Consider the following 18,979-nt stretch of genomic DNA (forward strand, 5'->3'; position numbering starts at 1 on the left):
AGTGTCATCGCTCGTACGCCCGGGACGCTCATTTCAGTTAAAACGTAAAAGCTAAATTAATAGAGCGTATTTTGCCATGACAGTTAGTTAATAAATGCGCCCTATGAGTGCGTATAGATGTGGCGAATGCGCCGCGAACGCGCTGCATGTGCGTTGCGCGTGCGCTGTACGCGTGCTGCATGCGTGCAGTTAAATACATGTTCATGTATTATCGGGGCTTTGTAGAAAAGGCGAAAGCGGTATTTCGAAATTTTTTTCCCGGGAGCATATTTTGGGTTTTAACGACTGTGTTAAAATATTTACGTCTTTTATAATTATTAATACAAAGATCGAACACTCAGAAAAAACACTCAGAAAAAATTCCTTCGATTCGGTCGGATTCGAACCGACGTCTTCTTGCATACCGTGCCAGACGCTATACCAACTAAGCCACGGAACGAACCAACGGACCTCACGAATTTTACTATGTGCTTGCGTCGTGTCTTTGTACTTGGTCTGTCAACGACTTTTTAGTCGTAGCGCCATCTATATGACAGATTTATCACCCAGTTAATAATCATAACAAGTGGAGTAATTTCACAAAAAACAATTGAATATCAATTCAATAAAAATTTAATTAATATTTACGTCTTAATTTAAAATTCAATTTTGGTTTTAATTAAGTTTAGTTTTAAAATCGAATTCAAAAAAGGACATACCTAAATATTTTTAAACGGTCCTGAAAAATTTTTCGAAATGGCGAAATCTATAAAACACCGATGATACCTATATATGGCACGCGACCAGATCGCATTACGTAATGCACGTGTGCAGTAATGCTGATATTACTGTTTGGCGGCAGAAATAGGTAAGGTGGCAGTACTACCCTGGACGCTCTTTTGCATTGCAAGCATTGGTTTAAGACGGACTTAAGTTTATTGGACATTAGAGAAGTATGGCCACATATTACACCTATTTTTGGCGTCTAGCAGTAATATGAGCATTACTGCGTTCCGGTTTTGAAGGTGCTGGTGAAATTAAAGGCAAATGGACCTTATATCTCGGGTAACACAGCGGCAGTTCCCTTTAGATCATGTTTAACCCGTCGCTTGATATCATTAAAAAAATCTTAAAAGGGCAAGGGAAGAATTGAATTCTAGGTTTTTTCGAGGGATTTGAAGTAGTGAAATATTTATTATAGCCGCTTCAATTAGAATTACAAACATAAACAAGTATGATGACGTTAAAATATTCCAACCCAAACACCCCACTGACATCTGTTTGCTCTGGTGTTTGTCCGAAATAATCACATTAGTTGTGCAAACATGTTTGGTGTAGATTTAGTGTTTGCTAGGATGGATTTGTCTTATTTGAGAGATGGATGTTTTTAGAGCACAGAGATTTTTTATCTGTTTGATATTTTTGCGTAAATAATGGATTGGTGTTGCGAACGCATTACAATTTTTGTATAATTAATTATTGACGCAAAGATAATATATATAATAATAATAATAATAATAATTTATTTAAGATCATTGCTCCACTTTGTTAGTAACAATTAAAAACTTAGGACTATGTTAGTAAATTACACTTAATAAAATAATTAAAATAGAAATACTTACAAATAAATAATAGAAATTAACAATAGGTATGCGGAATTAGAATTCATGTCACCAGCCTTTCTTGGTGACATGAATTCTGGTCCAATGGCACAATATCGGACACGCTACATCCTCCGATATGGTGTTCAAAAGGCTGTTACCATCGCCACGCATCCTGCTCATGGTCGACGAAATGCGTTTCCGTACAACTGCGTCAAAACCGTCTGTACGCGCCTCCGCAAACATGCCGGACGCACCACAGAACGGGGGCAGCCGCAACAGCATTCTAAAGGTGTTATTATTCTGGACCTTCAGGGTATTGAAGGATTTCTGCGTATAATTAACACACAGGCCGCAGGTCAGGTGCAGTGTATGGCAATAGGCCTTAAAAAGAGTTACTTTGACCTCATTCGTACACCGTGCAAACCTGCGAGCCAACATATTGCACCTTACTGTCAATGCCCTGCACTCCCTATCCAGCTCTAAGTTATCTGTGAGCGCATCAGTCACCCAGTGACCCGGTTATTTTAACTGCTTCACTTGCTTGAGAGGAGCACCATTTAGTGTAACAGGTGGAACAGTGTCATACGTTTTCGTGCCCGCCTTGAAAACCAGCAGCTCACTTTTCTTGGCATTATACCTGAGGCCATGGGCCACCGCATAATGCTCACAGATTTTCAACAACCTCCTCAAGGCACTGACTGAGGGGCTCAACAGCACCATATCATCAGCATAACTAATATTGTTGATGATACGGCCACCAATCGAGCACCCCATCATAGTACCGCTGAGCTCCTCAATTAGTCCGTTTATGTACAGGTTGAACAATTTGGGAGACATTAATCCCCCTGCAACCTCTACACATTCGAAAAACTGATTCCCCATCTCACGACATTCGACTGGCCTCCGTACCAGTATTTTAACAGCAACAGGTGTTCTGTTGATAGAGTAGTTACTGAAGCAATTTTCCTCCAGAGTACGTCATAGGAAACCAGATCGAATGCCCTGGAGAGGTCCAGAAAACAAGCAAATACAGGTGTGGGTTGGTCTGTACAGTAGCGAATGGTGTGCTTGAGGCAGTATATTGCAGACTCTGTGGAGAGTCTGGGTTTGAAACCGAGCTGAGCGTCATGAAGTTTCATATTTTTACATAACCGCTTATCAATTACCGCATCCAATACTTTAACCGTTATTGTGGCTAGTGAAATGGCTCTATAGTTTTCTTTGTCCGACACATCTCCAGTCTTGTTCTTGGTAATCGGAACTACTATAGTTTTCATTAAATTTTCAGGCATGTACGAATGTCCGATGCACAAATTAAAAAGTAGGGCTAACACTCTCGGGAGATGTACACCTCCGTTCTGAAAATGCTCCACAATAACACCATTGATGCTCACAGGGATACCCGGTTTAGGGTTTAGTTTGTTTGTGGACCTCCAGAAACGGTCAAAATTCTTTTTAGAGTGTTGAGAAGCTATAATGTCCATTCTAATCTGTTCTTGATTAATTTGACATCATTTTAATTTCGTTTTAAACAAACTTCTAGACTTACACATATTTACAAAACATAACCCGTGTTTAGGTCGCCCCTGTAAACACCATAAACGAAAATGTAAATGTTGCTTAAATTATAAATTATATTGTTGTACAATTTGTCTATAACGTGTCTTTGACTCACGCTAGAACACATTTTATCAGCACAAAACCGAAGGTCAGGGGGAAAGTCAACATCCCTGAGCAACAATTGTAACTTATTGTAATCAATAATTGTAACTTTTTTAGTAACAAAAAAAAACAGACCTCAAAAGTTTGCACATCTATTTGCCGAGTTTTATTGAAACCAGTTCCAGGTTACCAGAAAGTACGCGAATCCGGATTCATCACCTAGTTTGCCACCCTTAGAGGTAGAATATTTCCTTCAAATTCAAATGGTACAAATACTGGTATCATTACCATATCAATGGTAATCATAATCGGTTTCCAAATTTATCGCATAACATACATCCAAAAAATGCAGTCGAATTAAGAACAGAAGGTTTTCAATCTTTTTTAAAGTCGGTTAACAACAAAGAAAAATTCCTTTGATCCGGCTGGATTCGAACTAGCGACCTCGCCATACTCTGCTTGACACACTTGGGAGCGCTACTCAGTGACTCAGTCATATCTACTCCACTAGTTTGTTATAATAATAATAAACTAGTGGAGTAATTCCACAAAAATAATTGACCATCATGATAGTAAAACATTGTGATTATTAACAATAATTAAAACGACATCTCTAGTCAGCCGCTGGTAGCTCGTGATATTCAATAGACTTAATATTAAAATTAGTGTTATATAATTTAATTCAAATTCAAATTATGTGTTTCGAATGTTATACATCCACATTGGTTAGTAATACAAACAAAAAGTTACACATTAATGTTAGTAAATTACAAATATTCACTCTGTTTAGGGTACGTGTGAATTTTGGTCCAGTGTGGAATGAACCGCTGCCACGGATTCTGCGCATCAAGGAGCTCACTCTTTTTGATCTTTTCGCATGATGGTAGCGAACCCATCTATTTGTGCATACACGAATATTCCCGAGGCTCTGCAGAATCGGGGCAGCCGCAACAGCATCCTGAATATATTATTATATGCAACTCGTAGGGAGCTGAGAGCTTTCTGGTTGTAGTTAACCCATAGGCTTCCAGGTGTAAAAGGTCTGGCAGTAAGCTTTAAATAGCGATACCTTAACGTTACTAGTACACCTAGTAAACCTACGGGCCAACATGTTGCCCCGCACTACCAGCGCCCTACGTTCTCTTTCAATATATGTATCATTTTTTAAGATCTCGGTGACCCAGTGCCCAAGGTACATAAATTGAGTGACTTTAATGAGAGGCGTGCCACACAGTTTAACTTCTGGAACGATGTTATAGCATTTGTCACCAGCTTTAAACACAAGTAACTCGCTTTTAGTCGCATTGTACCGAAGGCCTTCGGTCAACACCACCTTTAATGTGTTTTTATGCTAGAAGACGTAATGAAACTTTAACCAAGGACATAGCACTCCCCCAATGCTCTACTGTGCAGCAATCAATTAGGACGCTGCGCAGATGGAGCAACTACGATCATCGAGTTTCGACAACTGGAAACCAGCAAATAGGCTGTTTATGACTTTTTCATATAATTTCAAGAAACTGCGCAGATGTAGCAAGTTCAGTTGAGAGGTTCGGCAATCGACTACAGTTTTCGATTGCCGAAATACGTGATTAAATAAATTCTTAATTGCCGCAACTCGAAACTTGCACATTTGTACCGGTTGTCCAGTTGCCAGTTTCCTGTCCCATAGCTTTAAATCGCAGAGGAGCACTGCTTCTACGCCCGTTACCCTGAGACATACATGTAAGTGACAAGTCCCATGTGCCTGTAATTTCACCAGCACCCTAATTAACCCTTCGAAACCGGAACGCTCACATCACCGCTTAGTGGCAGAAATAGGTAAGGTGTCAGTACTTTCCTGGACGAACACTTTCACAGGGAGCTCTACTGGTACAAAATACTAAAAAATGCGGCCCTGCTCGATACGGCATGTATTGTTCACCAGTTCTTGAACCTGAACCCCTGAAAGGGAATTCACTCCGAGACACGACCTTGAAAACACAGACTAGAACCAATTTAGAAAAGTTCATTTTGGAATTTCATCTACCAGAAATTGAACTCGAGACTTCCTCATCGAGCGTCCACAAAGTAAACATGTGTAATGTATAATGTAAAAATATTTTTTAACTAAAGCCTTTCAAGTCCTGCAAACTATGTGTAAATGTATTTAAAACAATTACCCCGCAAATGCCGCTAGCATCAATTCGGAACGCGTGACATCATTTGTAGACAAACAAACTAGACAATGTGCAGTTGCCACTTGAATAAATTGTACACATTGATTATGTACTGTTGTTAACTAAATTTTTTTACAAATATAATATGAATATGAAAGTGGTACGGTGACGTTTGTTTTCTTAACTACATAGGTAATAATGTCGTAACGTTGTGTCTTTGCCAGATTAAAACTATATCAATTTTATTTCTTTGCTTTCAAAATACAAATGATGATCAATTTATTGTAGAAACATCTTACCCAACTACATTTAAGATTTGTTTCTGATGATTTGACCGATTGCCTATTGTTGTACGAATCTTTTGCGAAAAATTTTCCACTTGTAAAAGGTTTGCACTTCTTCTTACAAAAACCTTTTCACCATACAACACATTGTTGGCTGAATTAAATGCAAATTTTTCTCGTTTGAAATAATCTGTGAATTCTTTGAAGTTATAATCCGAAATTTTCTTTTTTAAGTATACTACACGTTCACGGTAAAATATATTCTTAATAATCTCAGTACAGAGTACTAATAATCTCAGTACAGAGTACTAAAAAAACCGACCTCAAAAGTACGTGGAATTACATCTATTTGTCAAGTTTTATAGAAATCGGTTAGTGTGCAAACTCGGTTTCATTCTCTAGTTTGGCACTACATATACGGAACTTGACACAGGAGATAATAAAAATCGGTTCTCACTACTCAAAGATATTGAGAGAGAAAAACGCCTTGAATTGGAGAATAGCAAAATCAACCATTAAAATAATTTTTTTTTTTTTTTTAATTTATTTATTGTATTAAATACAAAATACAAAATAATAAAATTGCTCATTAGAATAAAATTTTTGGGCTATTTATAAAAATGAATCTTCATGCGTGAACAGCCACCATTAGAGGTGGATGATTTTCTTCAAAATTAAATGGGACCACTATGGAGGTACCCTCTTTCCAAGAAAAAAAAAATGAAAATCGGTTCACAAATACCGGAGTTATCGCGTAACATACAAACAAAAAAAACCTACACTCGAAATGAGAAGCTCCTCCTATTTTTTAAGTCGGTTAAAAACCGACCTCAAAAGTTCGCGGAATTACATCTATTTGCCAAGTTTTATTTACATCGGTCACCGGAATAGACGCGAAACCATCCCCTAGTTTGCCACCCTTCTAGGTGGAATATTTTCTTCAAATTGAAACGGGACCACTGCTGGAAACAGGGTACCCTGTTTCCAGCAAAAAAGAATCATTAAAATCGGTTCACAAATACAGTCGAATTGAGAACTTCCTCCTTTTTTAAAGTCGGTTAAAAAGAATAATGACCGTTCCGTTTTCTTTGAGAAGAAAAGAACAATGTAGTCAAATCGAAACAGCCAACCCAAAACAGGCAAACATAAATACAATAATACAAATCGATTTCATTCGCCTACCAACGTCGCCAGAATACTAATGTACAGTGTCTTCTTGGTAACAAATGGCTGAGTCTTGACATTGGTGAGAACGAAGGCTTAGCGAGATAAAAATACACCGTATTTTATGGAAATCTGTCGCATCCAAAGTAAGCTTACGCTGGGTGTAAGCTCATAATACAAATGCTTTGACCGAATTAATTGCAGACTAGATTATATTTATCATTTAACTGCGCAAAAATAAAAAGTATGTTTCGTACCCGTCGTACAATAAAGCCATTAAATGAGTAGTAGTACAGCCTTTCATAGCTTTCATAGTCCTTGTGAAAGAGTTGATCCAGGAAAGTACTGGTACCTTAGCTATTTCTGGTGCCAAGCAGTAATTAACATTACTGCGTTTCGGTACCCCTCAGAGCTTTGCGATGAGCGGTAGGTACTGCAACTGCTATGAACAGGCGTGTCGCTTAACACTAGGTTTATGACTTGTCATATAAAAATAATATCGTCGGGCATAGTCGCGTAACATTTGATTATTAATTTACATTTCGGTAATTTTATGGCCATATCAAATCCTCGTAAATGTTGTGATTAGCGTGATTTACGGTAATCCGTTGTTATAAGTCCGTAGACAATATAAATTAACGCTTACTTCATCGTCATCATCTTTATTACGGGTATTTCCGGGTTTCAACAATAGCAACACTGGGGGTGGCGGGGTATAAATACACCAACCGTTCTGAACGATTTCATCCCAACTAGATCGCTAATCAGTCCCTCTCCTCACGCATCAACTGTCCTCGCCGGCGAAGTCGTAGAGTCACTCAGTCATTTCAGCACGTTCACTGGTAGATTCTCTCCTATAGCACGCCCTTCTGGCGGAAGTCTTCAGTAGCGCCCTGAGCCGAGGTCCGTGCCCACTTGGGCGCCCTAAGGCCGGCTACTTAGTTTTAAGTTTATCTTACGGGCTATAAGCCTTCAGCTCGCCCTTTTTTCCGGTGGCTCAGTCAAGGCCATCAGCAGCCAACTGCAAAATATCTTTCAAAAAAAAGAGCTCACTCTTCGGCCGAGCGTCGAGCAGTCAACAGCCCCTGAGGATGCCTCGTGGAGAGACGAAACACGTGTCGGGTATACCCGACACGTGTTTCGCCTCTCCACGAGTTGGTGGTGGTTTGTGACTTTAGTTGCGCTTTTGTTATTTATTTTATTAATTTTATGTGGAGGGAGGGTGGGATAATTAACTGCATGAAAAATAAATCGTTACGAGCTACATAATGGGAACGCGCTCTAACGCAAGACCCGCGTAACAAACATACTGACAAAATTCAATGACTTACATTCATTATGTACATTTTATATTGAATCAGTATTAAGCACTACGGCAAGAAAAGTACTGATATTTTTGTGTGCTACTTAAGAACTGTCCATGAAAGGGTTAATTGAATGATTATGAAACCAACATTTGGTAACCTATAACACGCTACTTGCATTGGAGCAGAAAAAATATGTGTCAAGCTTATAATTTTGTAATTAAGCTTGGCATATTTTGTTTTCTGTAAATTTACTTGCATGCAGTTCCAATAATTATTACAAAAGGTAAGTATTGCACCTGAAATTTTAAATATTGTTATTGCATTATTACATGCAATACAATACAGTAAAACACAAACTTTTAATAATACAAACAAGAGCCAAAAGTACACGGTGCATGTCTGCAGTAAACCCAACTTTTACTACAGTTCTCAGAGCTGCCGGTAAACTGTATATCCGAAACACTAATAGTAAGAAAGAGCCAAGTTCTCGAGTTTAGCGCAAGCGAAAACGTAATAAACGCGGCATAATAACAAGTTGGTAAAATAAAGAGCAGTAACAAAAACTTGTATAAAACAGAAATAAAATCGTTGAAATAAAAAAAGATTCCTAATTTTATTGTTCTCTTATTTATATATCTTGTATCCCAAAGATATATTTTCTTATTACATCATGTTACGGGACGACCAAGTTGTGCGCCTGATGGTAAGCTACGTCCATAACAGTTACAGTACCACCCAGAGCTTTAAATTGCAAAGATCTGAGGGGCACTGCAGTGGTAGCGCCCGTCACCTCGAGACATGTTGACAAGTCCCATGTGCCTATATTTTCACCAGCACCCTTATCCTTCATAACCGGAACATAGTAATGGTGACATTACTGCTTGGCGGCAGAAATAGGTAAGGTGGCAGTACTACCCTGGACGAACTCTTTCACAAGGAGCTCCAATTTACTAAAAAAATAGTATAATACTAATATACGTTCTAAAATCTGAGATCGTAAATCTTAATTACAATATTGCAATACAACTGGGTCCGTGGTCGAAAGGTTACCATGCTATATTGCCACGCAGTGTCGGGAGAAATATTTGCATTACCTACATTTATTTCACTCATGAGTTCAGGTGTAATTTGCGACTGTTTATCTGTATTATGTCCATGGCCCACGCGATACAAGGGTTTCCTAGCGCGGGGCTATGAGTGTGTGCGTTACTATTAGTTTTTTTTTTAATGTTATGTTTTATTATTTTTTAACGTTAACTGCCTCCGTGGCCGAACGGTTACCATTTCGGACTGCCACGCAGAGGTCCCAGGTTCGATTCCCGGGCCGGGTGAAATGCTTGTATGGCTTACATTTATTTCTCTCGTGAGTTTGGGTGTAATTTGTGGTTGTCTATGTGTGTGTCCATGGCACCCGTGACACAGGGTATCCCTAGTGCGGGGCTATGTTGAGTGTGTAAAAAAAATTATCATGATATTCATATTTTTTTGTGAAAAAACTATACTAGTTTGATTTTATTATTAATACACAGACCGATCGAAGAAAAATTCCTTCGGTCCGGCTGGATTCAAACCAGTATCCTGTTTGCCAGACTGGAGCTAACCGCTCTCCCAGTAGAGCTATGGATATATCAACAGAACTCATGAATTTCTATGTGCTTGTTGCCGAACTATGTTTTTTATTTAAACGGACTTTTTATCATATCGTAATTACAAGCAGCATTATTAAATGATAATTGGCAAAATAATAAAAAAACGTTTAACAAAACCCGCTTTACGTAGCACATGAGATGCTGAAGACAAATAAAGACATGTTCATCGAAAACAATGACAGCAGAAAAATACATGAATATACAGGGTTATATTTTGAAATATTAACAACCTGTCAGGACTATAGTGTTAACATCATAAACAACTATTTTAGTAGCAGTAGAGCTTCTTGTGAAAGTGTTCGTCCAGGGAAGTACTGCCACCTTACCTGTTACTGCCGAAGAAGTAATACCATACAATACGCCGAAAAATGGCGTTTCTCCAGTTCCCAATTGACAAAGGCTTGGCCTGGACGCCCGATGTACCCTGGTCTTGCCGGCGTGCCCATAGTCTCTCCGGAATGCCCTATCTCTCGGGTCAGTAGATAAGGACAAGTAAATACGGCCAGTAAACATTCACTTTCAATAAATACAGTTAGTAAACATTCACTTACAGTAAGCAGAAATTTATTGCCATACTATGTGGATCCACTCAGGATGTTTGTAAATTTTCACACGATATTCTGTAAAACGAGTTTCAATATTGACTGTGTTTGGAACCGTTCATGTATTTGGTCAGTGTGTGCAGAACTTGACCTTATCACATTCCCTCGCTTAGATTTAGGTGTAAACTGAGATAAACTCGAACCAACTTGGGTAATTGGGTGTTCTGCGTACAATGTAGTTACTTGACCAACTCAATTTATGGAGACCACGAACTATTAAATTTAAGGTCTAAAACCTGGAACATTAGGTTACGTTGACATTGAGATTAATTTCTGATTTAACGAGAAGATGTACATTACACAACAATAAATACAGTAGAAGTGCTTTAGTGGGCGGGGCTCGTAGGCCAACGGCACGCGTAGTTGCACGCAAAGTATTTGTACTCGCGTCAAAGAACATATAGCTGATGTCAAACACCGTCGTCGCGTAAACAAGTTTTCTGTCTGCTAGCATGTCATGGATAAACCTACACAGGTTTGATAAGCCCCAGGTCTTTGCAAAAGAAGCCCGTTATCTACCCCATGATGCTGCAAGAGGCCATTGAAATTAATAAAACATCCTAATTTCAACAGGGAAGATGGTTTCTCCGTACCACCAGCTTAGTATCCAGTATTTCCAGAGGAAATACTGGATTAAAAATCCGAGACAGACATAAGACTGTAGTACTAATTAAAATGTTTTAATTTATTCCTATTCCTATTATTAATTAATAATAAATTTCAAATAAAATAATTTGTGAAACGTAATGTAGCGAAAATTGGAATGTTTTCTTTGTAAAATTAAAAATAAGGTATTTAACTAATAACGTTTGTAACTATAGTGAAAGAATAGGGCGGTTTGTATTAATATTATACATAACTGGTTGATGACTGTACGACTTCAGTCAACCGTGACCATGAGACCTGTAAAGGGCCTGAAACGTCCGATTGTTTGAAAAAACAAATATACGCGATTAAATCCGGAAAAATAGTTTCATTTCCTAAATATTCATTTATTAATTTCATAGGTTAACAAGTTACTTGCGAAATAGTCAAATTTATAACCTAAAGAACGGCACTAGGCTTCGTCAGTTAAATAGAATAGAATTTGGATAAATGATATGTGCAGTTTGTTGACTAGGGCGATAGAAGTTTCTTTTTATGATAATCACTTACCCTGGCTCTTGAAGAACCTAAACATCGTGATTATAACAAACATGAGCCCGACGTTGTGTCGGTACTCGGAAACCTTTAGTGCGTATTTTTACCTGCCGCCTTGTCAAAAACCACTTATAGACTGAGAGAATCTGCAACTGTCTACAGCGGTAAAGCTTAGCGGTAAGAGCTCGGATTTTGTGTAGATTTTGTGTCAGGCATTATCATTTCAATGAAAAACATCCCGACTTGCCGAAGAACCCCAAAACCATGCTTACTAACATCAAAAGTTCAATTTAAAGCCGATAAACTGACGATCTCCATTGCCCGCCATATTTTGGTCAACTCACGATCTTTGAAAGTCTTTGTCTAGTGTCAGCAGCCAGAAGTTAGATAATATTGGACCCTTTGAATTCGTGAAAGTGTTGAAACTGTAAATTCCAACTACAGTGTATTTTAGTGTTTTCACTTACCCTGACTTTCATTGAAGAACCCCAATACCATGATCACGAGGACCACAAGTCCGACCTTGAGCCGGTAACCTGGACTGGGCATTTCAACCGCCCGCCACATCTTGATTCAGCCTTGCCTCATCCATTCGTTGTACGGTTTTATGTCGTTGTGTCCTGTATTCGGATGCATTATCTGGAACAAGAGAGACATAGACTGTGATAATATTTGTTGGAGAAATGCACCGTAGTCTTTGGTTTCAAATAGATTCATCTATTGGTGGATGTCCCTTAGATAGACTTAGCAGCAGAAGGGTTCTTTCTTAAAGAGTTCGTCAACTGCCAACCAGCCTATTTCTGTTCCTGTTTAGAAGGGTAAGGGTGCCGGTGAAATCACATCTCTCAGGGTGACCGTCGCCGTGGCAGTGCCCCTCAAATCTTTACGATTTAAAGGTTTGAGTGGCATTGCAACTGTTATGGATAGGCGTGTCGTTCACAACGTGGTGCACGACTAGTTCGTCCCGTTACTTGGTAATTGGTATTATAAAAATGACTTATTTGGTGAATTTATTAAGTCGCTTTTTAATTATAGAAGAATTTTAGCATCGTTATGGTTTATAACCGTATGGTATTTAATCAGGTTATGATAATAGTTATTCATCACCAATAACCCCGTCTACGTTTTACGTTCTGCACGGTTGTATAAAGAGGTTTGTGCATAGTATAAGATAGTAGTTCAAGTCTCGCCTATTCGGCGTGTCAATGCCTACACATCTCACGAAGCGTGGGGATGACACGTTATTTATTATTTTAGTTGTGCCTACAGGTTCCAAAACATAATTTGAACAAAAAAAATATTCTTCACAATATTCACGTGCTGTATTGACATAACCTTTGTAAAATGCAGTACTTTCATACGAATATATTTATATCAGCATCGCGGGTTGGTATCTCAATACGGAACAATTCTGAATTTGGGGCACTATTGTTCAAACAACCATAAACACTACTATAAAGACGCCTACTATTTGAAGTCATTTTTAAACATCGAGCGAAAGTTTCATTTCTATATTGAGTAGTACGAGAGACGATCTGTATAAAGTGCAGGCCACATCGCGAGTGATGCGAAGCTAAGTTAGCTTAGCTCACGTAGCTACATGCAACAACTCTGCCTTATATCTAAGCTCGGTTAGCTTAGTTCATGGTGTGAACAGATGTATGAAAACACGTCGCAGCTACGTGAACTAAAGCTTTCTTAACTGCGCGAGATTAAGCGAATGTGTGCGTCCGTACACGGCTCGCGGCAGACGTGCACACATACAAGCCGCGCTACTACGATTGTATGGAGTTACCCCACTTGTCTTATATGATGTATACTATGATTTATTGTCGGTACAATGCTTGTTACAGATTATTACACAGTTGCCTAATAGATTGATAAAACTATACGCTTGACATCTTATTGCGTATGTATAGCAAGTTTACTACAGTAATATTATTACAATAATAACCACATTATTTTGTAAGTGTGTTTTCAAATGATGTAGGGTGGATATATGTAGTAAATGCTGTACAAATAGTGGATACCTAATTGAGGGCATCGGCTGTACAATTGTTTTTGCATTAACGTTGACAGATAAAGTAAAGCGATAACCGGATCGTAACCAGGAAGTGTTTACAGAAAGATGACATCTTGAAGCGAGACGTAGATAGGTGAATGGTGGATGACACAAATTGCGGAAGCCAGCTTTGAGTGAAAATCGGGCTATAGGTGATTTATGGTTACATAAATGACGTCATGTAGGTTTTATATACTTCTACAGCTTCCAGTAGTCAAGATCCTCCAGAGTCATGTTTCCGACACAACGGAACCTCGACATAAATTATACAAAATTTTTGGATAAATTTAATTTGTTATTTCAACTCGGTGGAACAAAATTTTTTGTTGTTTAGAATACATGCCCAAGTTAATTAAGGAGCCCATACAATAAATTCACGAGGAAGATAAAATTCATTATGGATTTTACATAGCTCTGGATGAGGTATCAAATTTATTTAAATTTAGAAGGACGTGTTGAAATTATTCCTGTCTTTAACGATATTTGACATAACGACCTCGGTGGCGTGGGTCCTATGAGAATGTTTTTGGGTTCCTGGTAGGTGCAATTTAAGTAAGGAACTTTCCGAATTGATTCGATACCTCTAACAGCGTAACAAGAATATTTCAAGTGTCAATGAAAATAAATCACGTAACCGCAAGCGATTATCGACATGGTAAATTCATGGTAGTAGCACTGGTCTAGATGTTCTAATGACCTCGGAGGTAATTTCATTATTCTGGCACTCGTACTACAGGGTATTCAGAGACCATGTAGTTAGTGCAATTATTTGGCTCATTGTTACCATTCGCAACCTTGGTGTAATATAGCCATATCTGCAAAATTACAACTTTTCAGGAGAGAAGTATAAATATCCTAAGAACATTAAATTAATTATATTAATTATATATTAAATTAGTAGATAACTTTTATGCTTAAATAGGACTTACTAGGATTAGATAGGACTACTAATTTCGTATCCCTCATGGAAGAATGGCATAAGTGAAGTTACGTCAAAATTGATTTTTATTCCATTAGATACAGAAAAATGTAACCAACTTCTTCTCCAATTCTTGTAACTGTATCGACTAATGTTGTCGATACAGATTACAAGAATTAAAGAGGATGTGGGATTTGTTTCATGTAGTCCGTATTGTTTTCATGATTTTCCTATAATTAAATCGCACCACTTATGTAAGAAGTGCATAAGTGGAGTTACGTCTAATATGTTTATTGCTCCATTAGATACAAAAAAATATAGCGCACATTCTCTCCAATTCTTGTAAATCTAACGTCAATATTAGTCGCTAGAGTTACAAGAATTGCGAGGATGTGGGTTATATCTTTCTGTATCTGATGGAGCAATAAACATGTTCGACGTAACTTCATTTATGCCATTCTTCCATGAGGGGTGCGAAATCACTTTTGACATAATATAATCGGCATGTGGCTTTATTATGTACAACAAGAGTACTTACTAAAAGTAGTTGCAGTTGCGATTAGTGGTGATTTATCAATTTTTGAGTTGTGTCAGTGACGAAGCAGATAATTGATATAATACTTCGGCATAGCAATAATCTTTATTTTTAACCCCCGATGCAAAAAGAAGAGAGTTGAAGTTTGAAGCCTTTATCTGTTATCTATTTATCTGTTATTTTTTAATTAACATCATATCTCCTAAACGGATGGACTGGTCTCGAAACGGTTTTTTTATTTGATGGCTATATAAGTTCTTAGCTGTTTGCTGAACATATTCTGTTTAGGTGTTTTAGATCATCAACTTTGTCAGTGTAGTGTCATAAAATGAATATTGTAGCGTTATACTTGTGTCGTAATAACTCGTACTCGAAGCGGGCAAAAGTTTGCCGCACTAGGTATTTAGGTCGGCGCTGGTCGGGCGCCACGCTACCGCCTCCTGGCCTGCCTGCGCTTCCTGCCACAGATGACGGAGACTCGTTCGCGTCTCACGCGCCGTAATGAATTTTTGTTTAAATAAAATCTGATTAGTAACAATTGTGTTATGATTTCAACGTTTAAATATTAAAGGTGTTTTTAATATAATTTATTTATTATTAGAGTTTTACAATACTTACTTTAGTTTCGCTTATTGGATCAACTTTAAATTTGTTACACTATGGAAATCCGATGATATTAAAATAATGTGGAACCCATCAATCTAATAGCATCAATAAAAAGCTAATCGCCTACACACGCGCGGGATTTTAAGCAACGATGCTAACGCAATACAAGCGCGCTACTGCACCGAAACAAACGCGTGATTGCATCACTACACTTGGGATTTATGAAAGAAAGAAAGAAAACCGTTTATTACACAAGCACAGACACGCATATAAACAAAACAACAGAGGAACAATAATAATAATAATAACATTTCAAATTTAATCTTTTAAGCTGTCGGAGACGCGAGAGTCTAAAATAAATAATGATACAATAATAATAAAATACAAAATAAAAAAAAAATAAAAAATTAAAACTATTGATAATGCAGTACCTAATTCACCGTCATGCATGTCGCGCCTGGTGCAATCGGGACTTGCTCAGCCTTAGCCACAAAAGGCTTTTTTTAAAACCGTTTCGTGGCGCTGATTTTCAGCAAGCCCGGGCGAGTGAGCCACTGACAACAATACATATTTAATTAAATTTTTATTCAATTGATATTCAATTATTTTTTGTGAAATTACTCCACTAGTTTGTTATAATTATTAACACAAAGATCGAACACTCAGAAAAAATTCCTTCGGTCCGGTCGGATTTGAACCGACGTCTTCTTGCATACCGTGCCAGACGCTATACCAACTAAGCCACGGAACGAACCAACGGACCTCACGAATTTTTCTATGTGCTTGCGTCGTGTCTTTGTATTTGGTTTTTCAACGACTTTTTAGTCGTAGCGCCATCTATGAGAAATCTATGACAGATTTATCACCCAGTTAGTACCTTTACAGCTACCAGTCCTGGCGAGAGATGTCGCTATTCACTGTATTAATTAAATTTTTATTGAATTGATATTCAATTATTTTTTGTGAAATTACTCCACTAGTTTGTTATAATTATTAATACATATTTAACTCAACAATAAATAGATAAATAAATAAATAGATAAGAAAACCAGCATAATAGGTAGTGTACATGCAACTACATACACATGTGAAATACTTTTAATATGTAAATAACAGTATATCAATAAAATAAACTTAAACTCTAATATTTTTATACAAATTTGATAATATATGAAATGTATAGATAATTTTGTGAAGTGTCGTGTCCATGCGGATGGGGGTTCGAGGCGAGGTGCGGGAGCGGGTGACTTTCGAACAGGCAACAACCTGTTTGGTTGCACAACAGCGCTGCACATATTTTCTTTCTTTATCTCCTACGCATACCCAAACTGAACGCTTGCATCTCTCGTCCGCGCCGGAGGGACTAGCGCAGCAGGACGCTGTAATTCGTCTTATAAAAATCATCGATTCAATATATAAAAGTTCACATCCGTAATGAATTTACAATTTTTACAATGAAAAAACTAGTGAAGTACTTTTCATAACTATATTACTAAATTTTCCGTTTCTTTTTATTGTATACATTGGATTCAAATGCGTTGTTGTGTGTAATAATAATAATAAAATTATATAAAGGCGATTGTATCGACGTAATCGCGCGTTTGTATCGATGCAGTCGCGCGTTTGCATCGCTGCTAAACGTCGTCGTGTGTAACCACTCTTAGGCAAAATATTTCAACTCGAGCCTACATCGGAGAAAATTTGACACAGATCCGTCATCGACAAATGCCCGACGGCGACTGACGGGGCAGCGCATCGCGCGGCGTCTAGTTAAACTGCTGGACAATTTTCAAATTTTGGGATAAGTGTGAATTATCCAACTATAGGGCTTCCGATGAAACCAAAAATTAGCAGGTTCTCTGTAGTACTTAGAGATATATATTTCCAAATTATGTGTAAAGTTAGATATTTTGTTCTTAAATAAAGCGTTATAGACTTATATTTTAGCCTGTTTCCAGGATTTGACATGATCAAGTAAAATACATCCTATCGTGTGACAAATTAGCACATTCTATAGACAATAATCCTTAGGTGTATCGTATATTTTTTATAAGAACGTTATTTAACTTGATCTAGCAAACAGTTTGTCCCGCTTCTCTTTCGGTGACTCGCAGTAAGTGTTATACTACAAATTAAATTAATTTATCTACTTCTACATTGTTTCTTTTTTCTAAACATGGATCTTATTCATCAAGTTGTAACGCGCTTCTTCCGGATGTTTTTCAAGTTATTAAGGAAAACAAGCATCATAAGTAAAATATATTATAATTTCTTCAATTTCACGTTACGATGCACGTAATATTCAAGGACTGCAATTTTTCCCCGTCGTTACTCGCTTATCAACGAAAACTTCTCAATTAGTGAGTTTACCGCTTACAAAGAAAGTTACTGAACTTCCCTTGAGGCCATTAAAAGCGTCTTTTGAAATCACCAGAGAGTTACTGACATTGGACTGGGAAAACCACCGGCATAAAGGAGGGATTTTTTGAAAAACGCACAATAGGTTATGTGGGATGAAAATTGTGGTAAAATAAAAACTATTTATTGTCCAAAAAAGCCTTACATTAAATACAATACGCTAATGTGAATGGCAAGTGCACACTAAGTACTCGTATGTATCTTGTTTGGAAAAAGGCTAGTGGAGCACAGGCGCTCACTTAAATAGAATTTTCTGAGCTTTAATTAGCAGCTAAAATAGGTAGGCAATTGATTTGATACGCCTTGAAGTGGATTTTTCTCTCTTTTAAAATTTGCAAAAATGATTTCATGAATTAACTATACTCATAGTCATATTTTTTATTTGGTCTGTGGAGTTATAGAAGATTAAATAAATAAATAGGATTACAATTAATAATCGCATATATTTATACACTTTCTTATATTTAACTACAATCACCTAATTTAAAAAATAATTAACTGCACTATATATTATTTGTAGCCGTGACAGCATGGTTTGACCTACAGCTTCTCAAGTAGAGGGTTGTGGGTTCCTATCCGGGCTTGCACCTCTCAGTCTTTCGGCATTTATGCGCGAAATTTAATTTGAAATTTACCAAGATCCTTACGATGAAAAAAAACATAGTGAGAAAACGTGCACACATCTGCAAAGCAATTTAATTATATGTGTGTAGTTCCCAATGTCCCAAGTTCCCGCGTGGCAACTACAGTCCAAGCCTTTTCATTATGAGAGGAGGCCTATGCCCATCAATAGAACTATATGGAGACTAACTACATTGTTTTATTAACTGCACTATTAACTAAAATAATAGGGGTTAAAGTATGAAATTGCCGATTTGTACTGAAAATC

The 18,979-nt window shown here is 37.5% G+C and overlaps 2 protein-coding genes across 2 annotated transcripts in view; one reads left to right on the plus strand and one right to left on the minus strand.

Annotated features, from left to right (window-relative positions):
• LOC113227356 (zwei Ig domain protein zig-8-like) overlaps positions 1-18,979 on the minus strand; it is a 277,455-nt gene that overhangs the window by 51,916 nt on the left and 206,560 nt on the right. Inside the window, exon 2 of the mRNA XM_026460248.1 lies at positions 12,018-12,189. Within this exon, the coding sequence (XP_026316033.1) occupies positions 12,018-12,117 (100 nt within the window). The 5' untranslated portion in view covers positions 12,118-12,189. The remainder of the gene's footprint in view (positions 1-12,017; positions 12,190-18,979) is intronic.
• Positions 13,151-18,979, plus strand: part of LOC113227357 — a 43,073-nt gene continuing 37,244 nt past the window's right edge. Inside the window, exon 1 of the mRNA XM_026460249.1 lies at positions 13,151-13,181. Coding sequence (XP_026316034.1) covers positions 13,151-13,181 — 31 coding nt within the window. The remainder of the gene's footprint in view (positions 13,182-18,979) is intronic.

The sequence above is a fragment of the Hyposmocoma kahamanoa genome, unplaced genomic scaffold, assembly GCF_003589595.1.
Source record: "Hyposmocoma kahamanoa isolate Upper Pololo Valley unplaced genomic scaffold, ASM358959v1 210, whole genome shotgun sequence".
NCBI lineage: Eukaryota > Metazoa > Arthropoda > Insecta > Lepidoptera > Cosmopterigidae > Hyposmocoma > Hyposmocoma kahamanoa.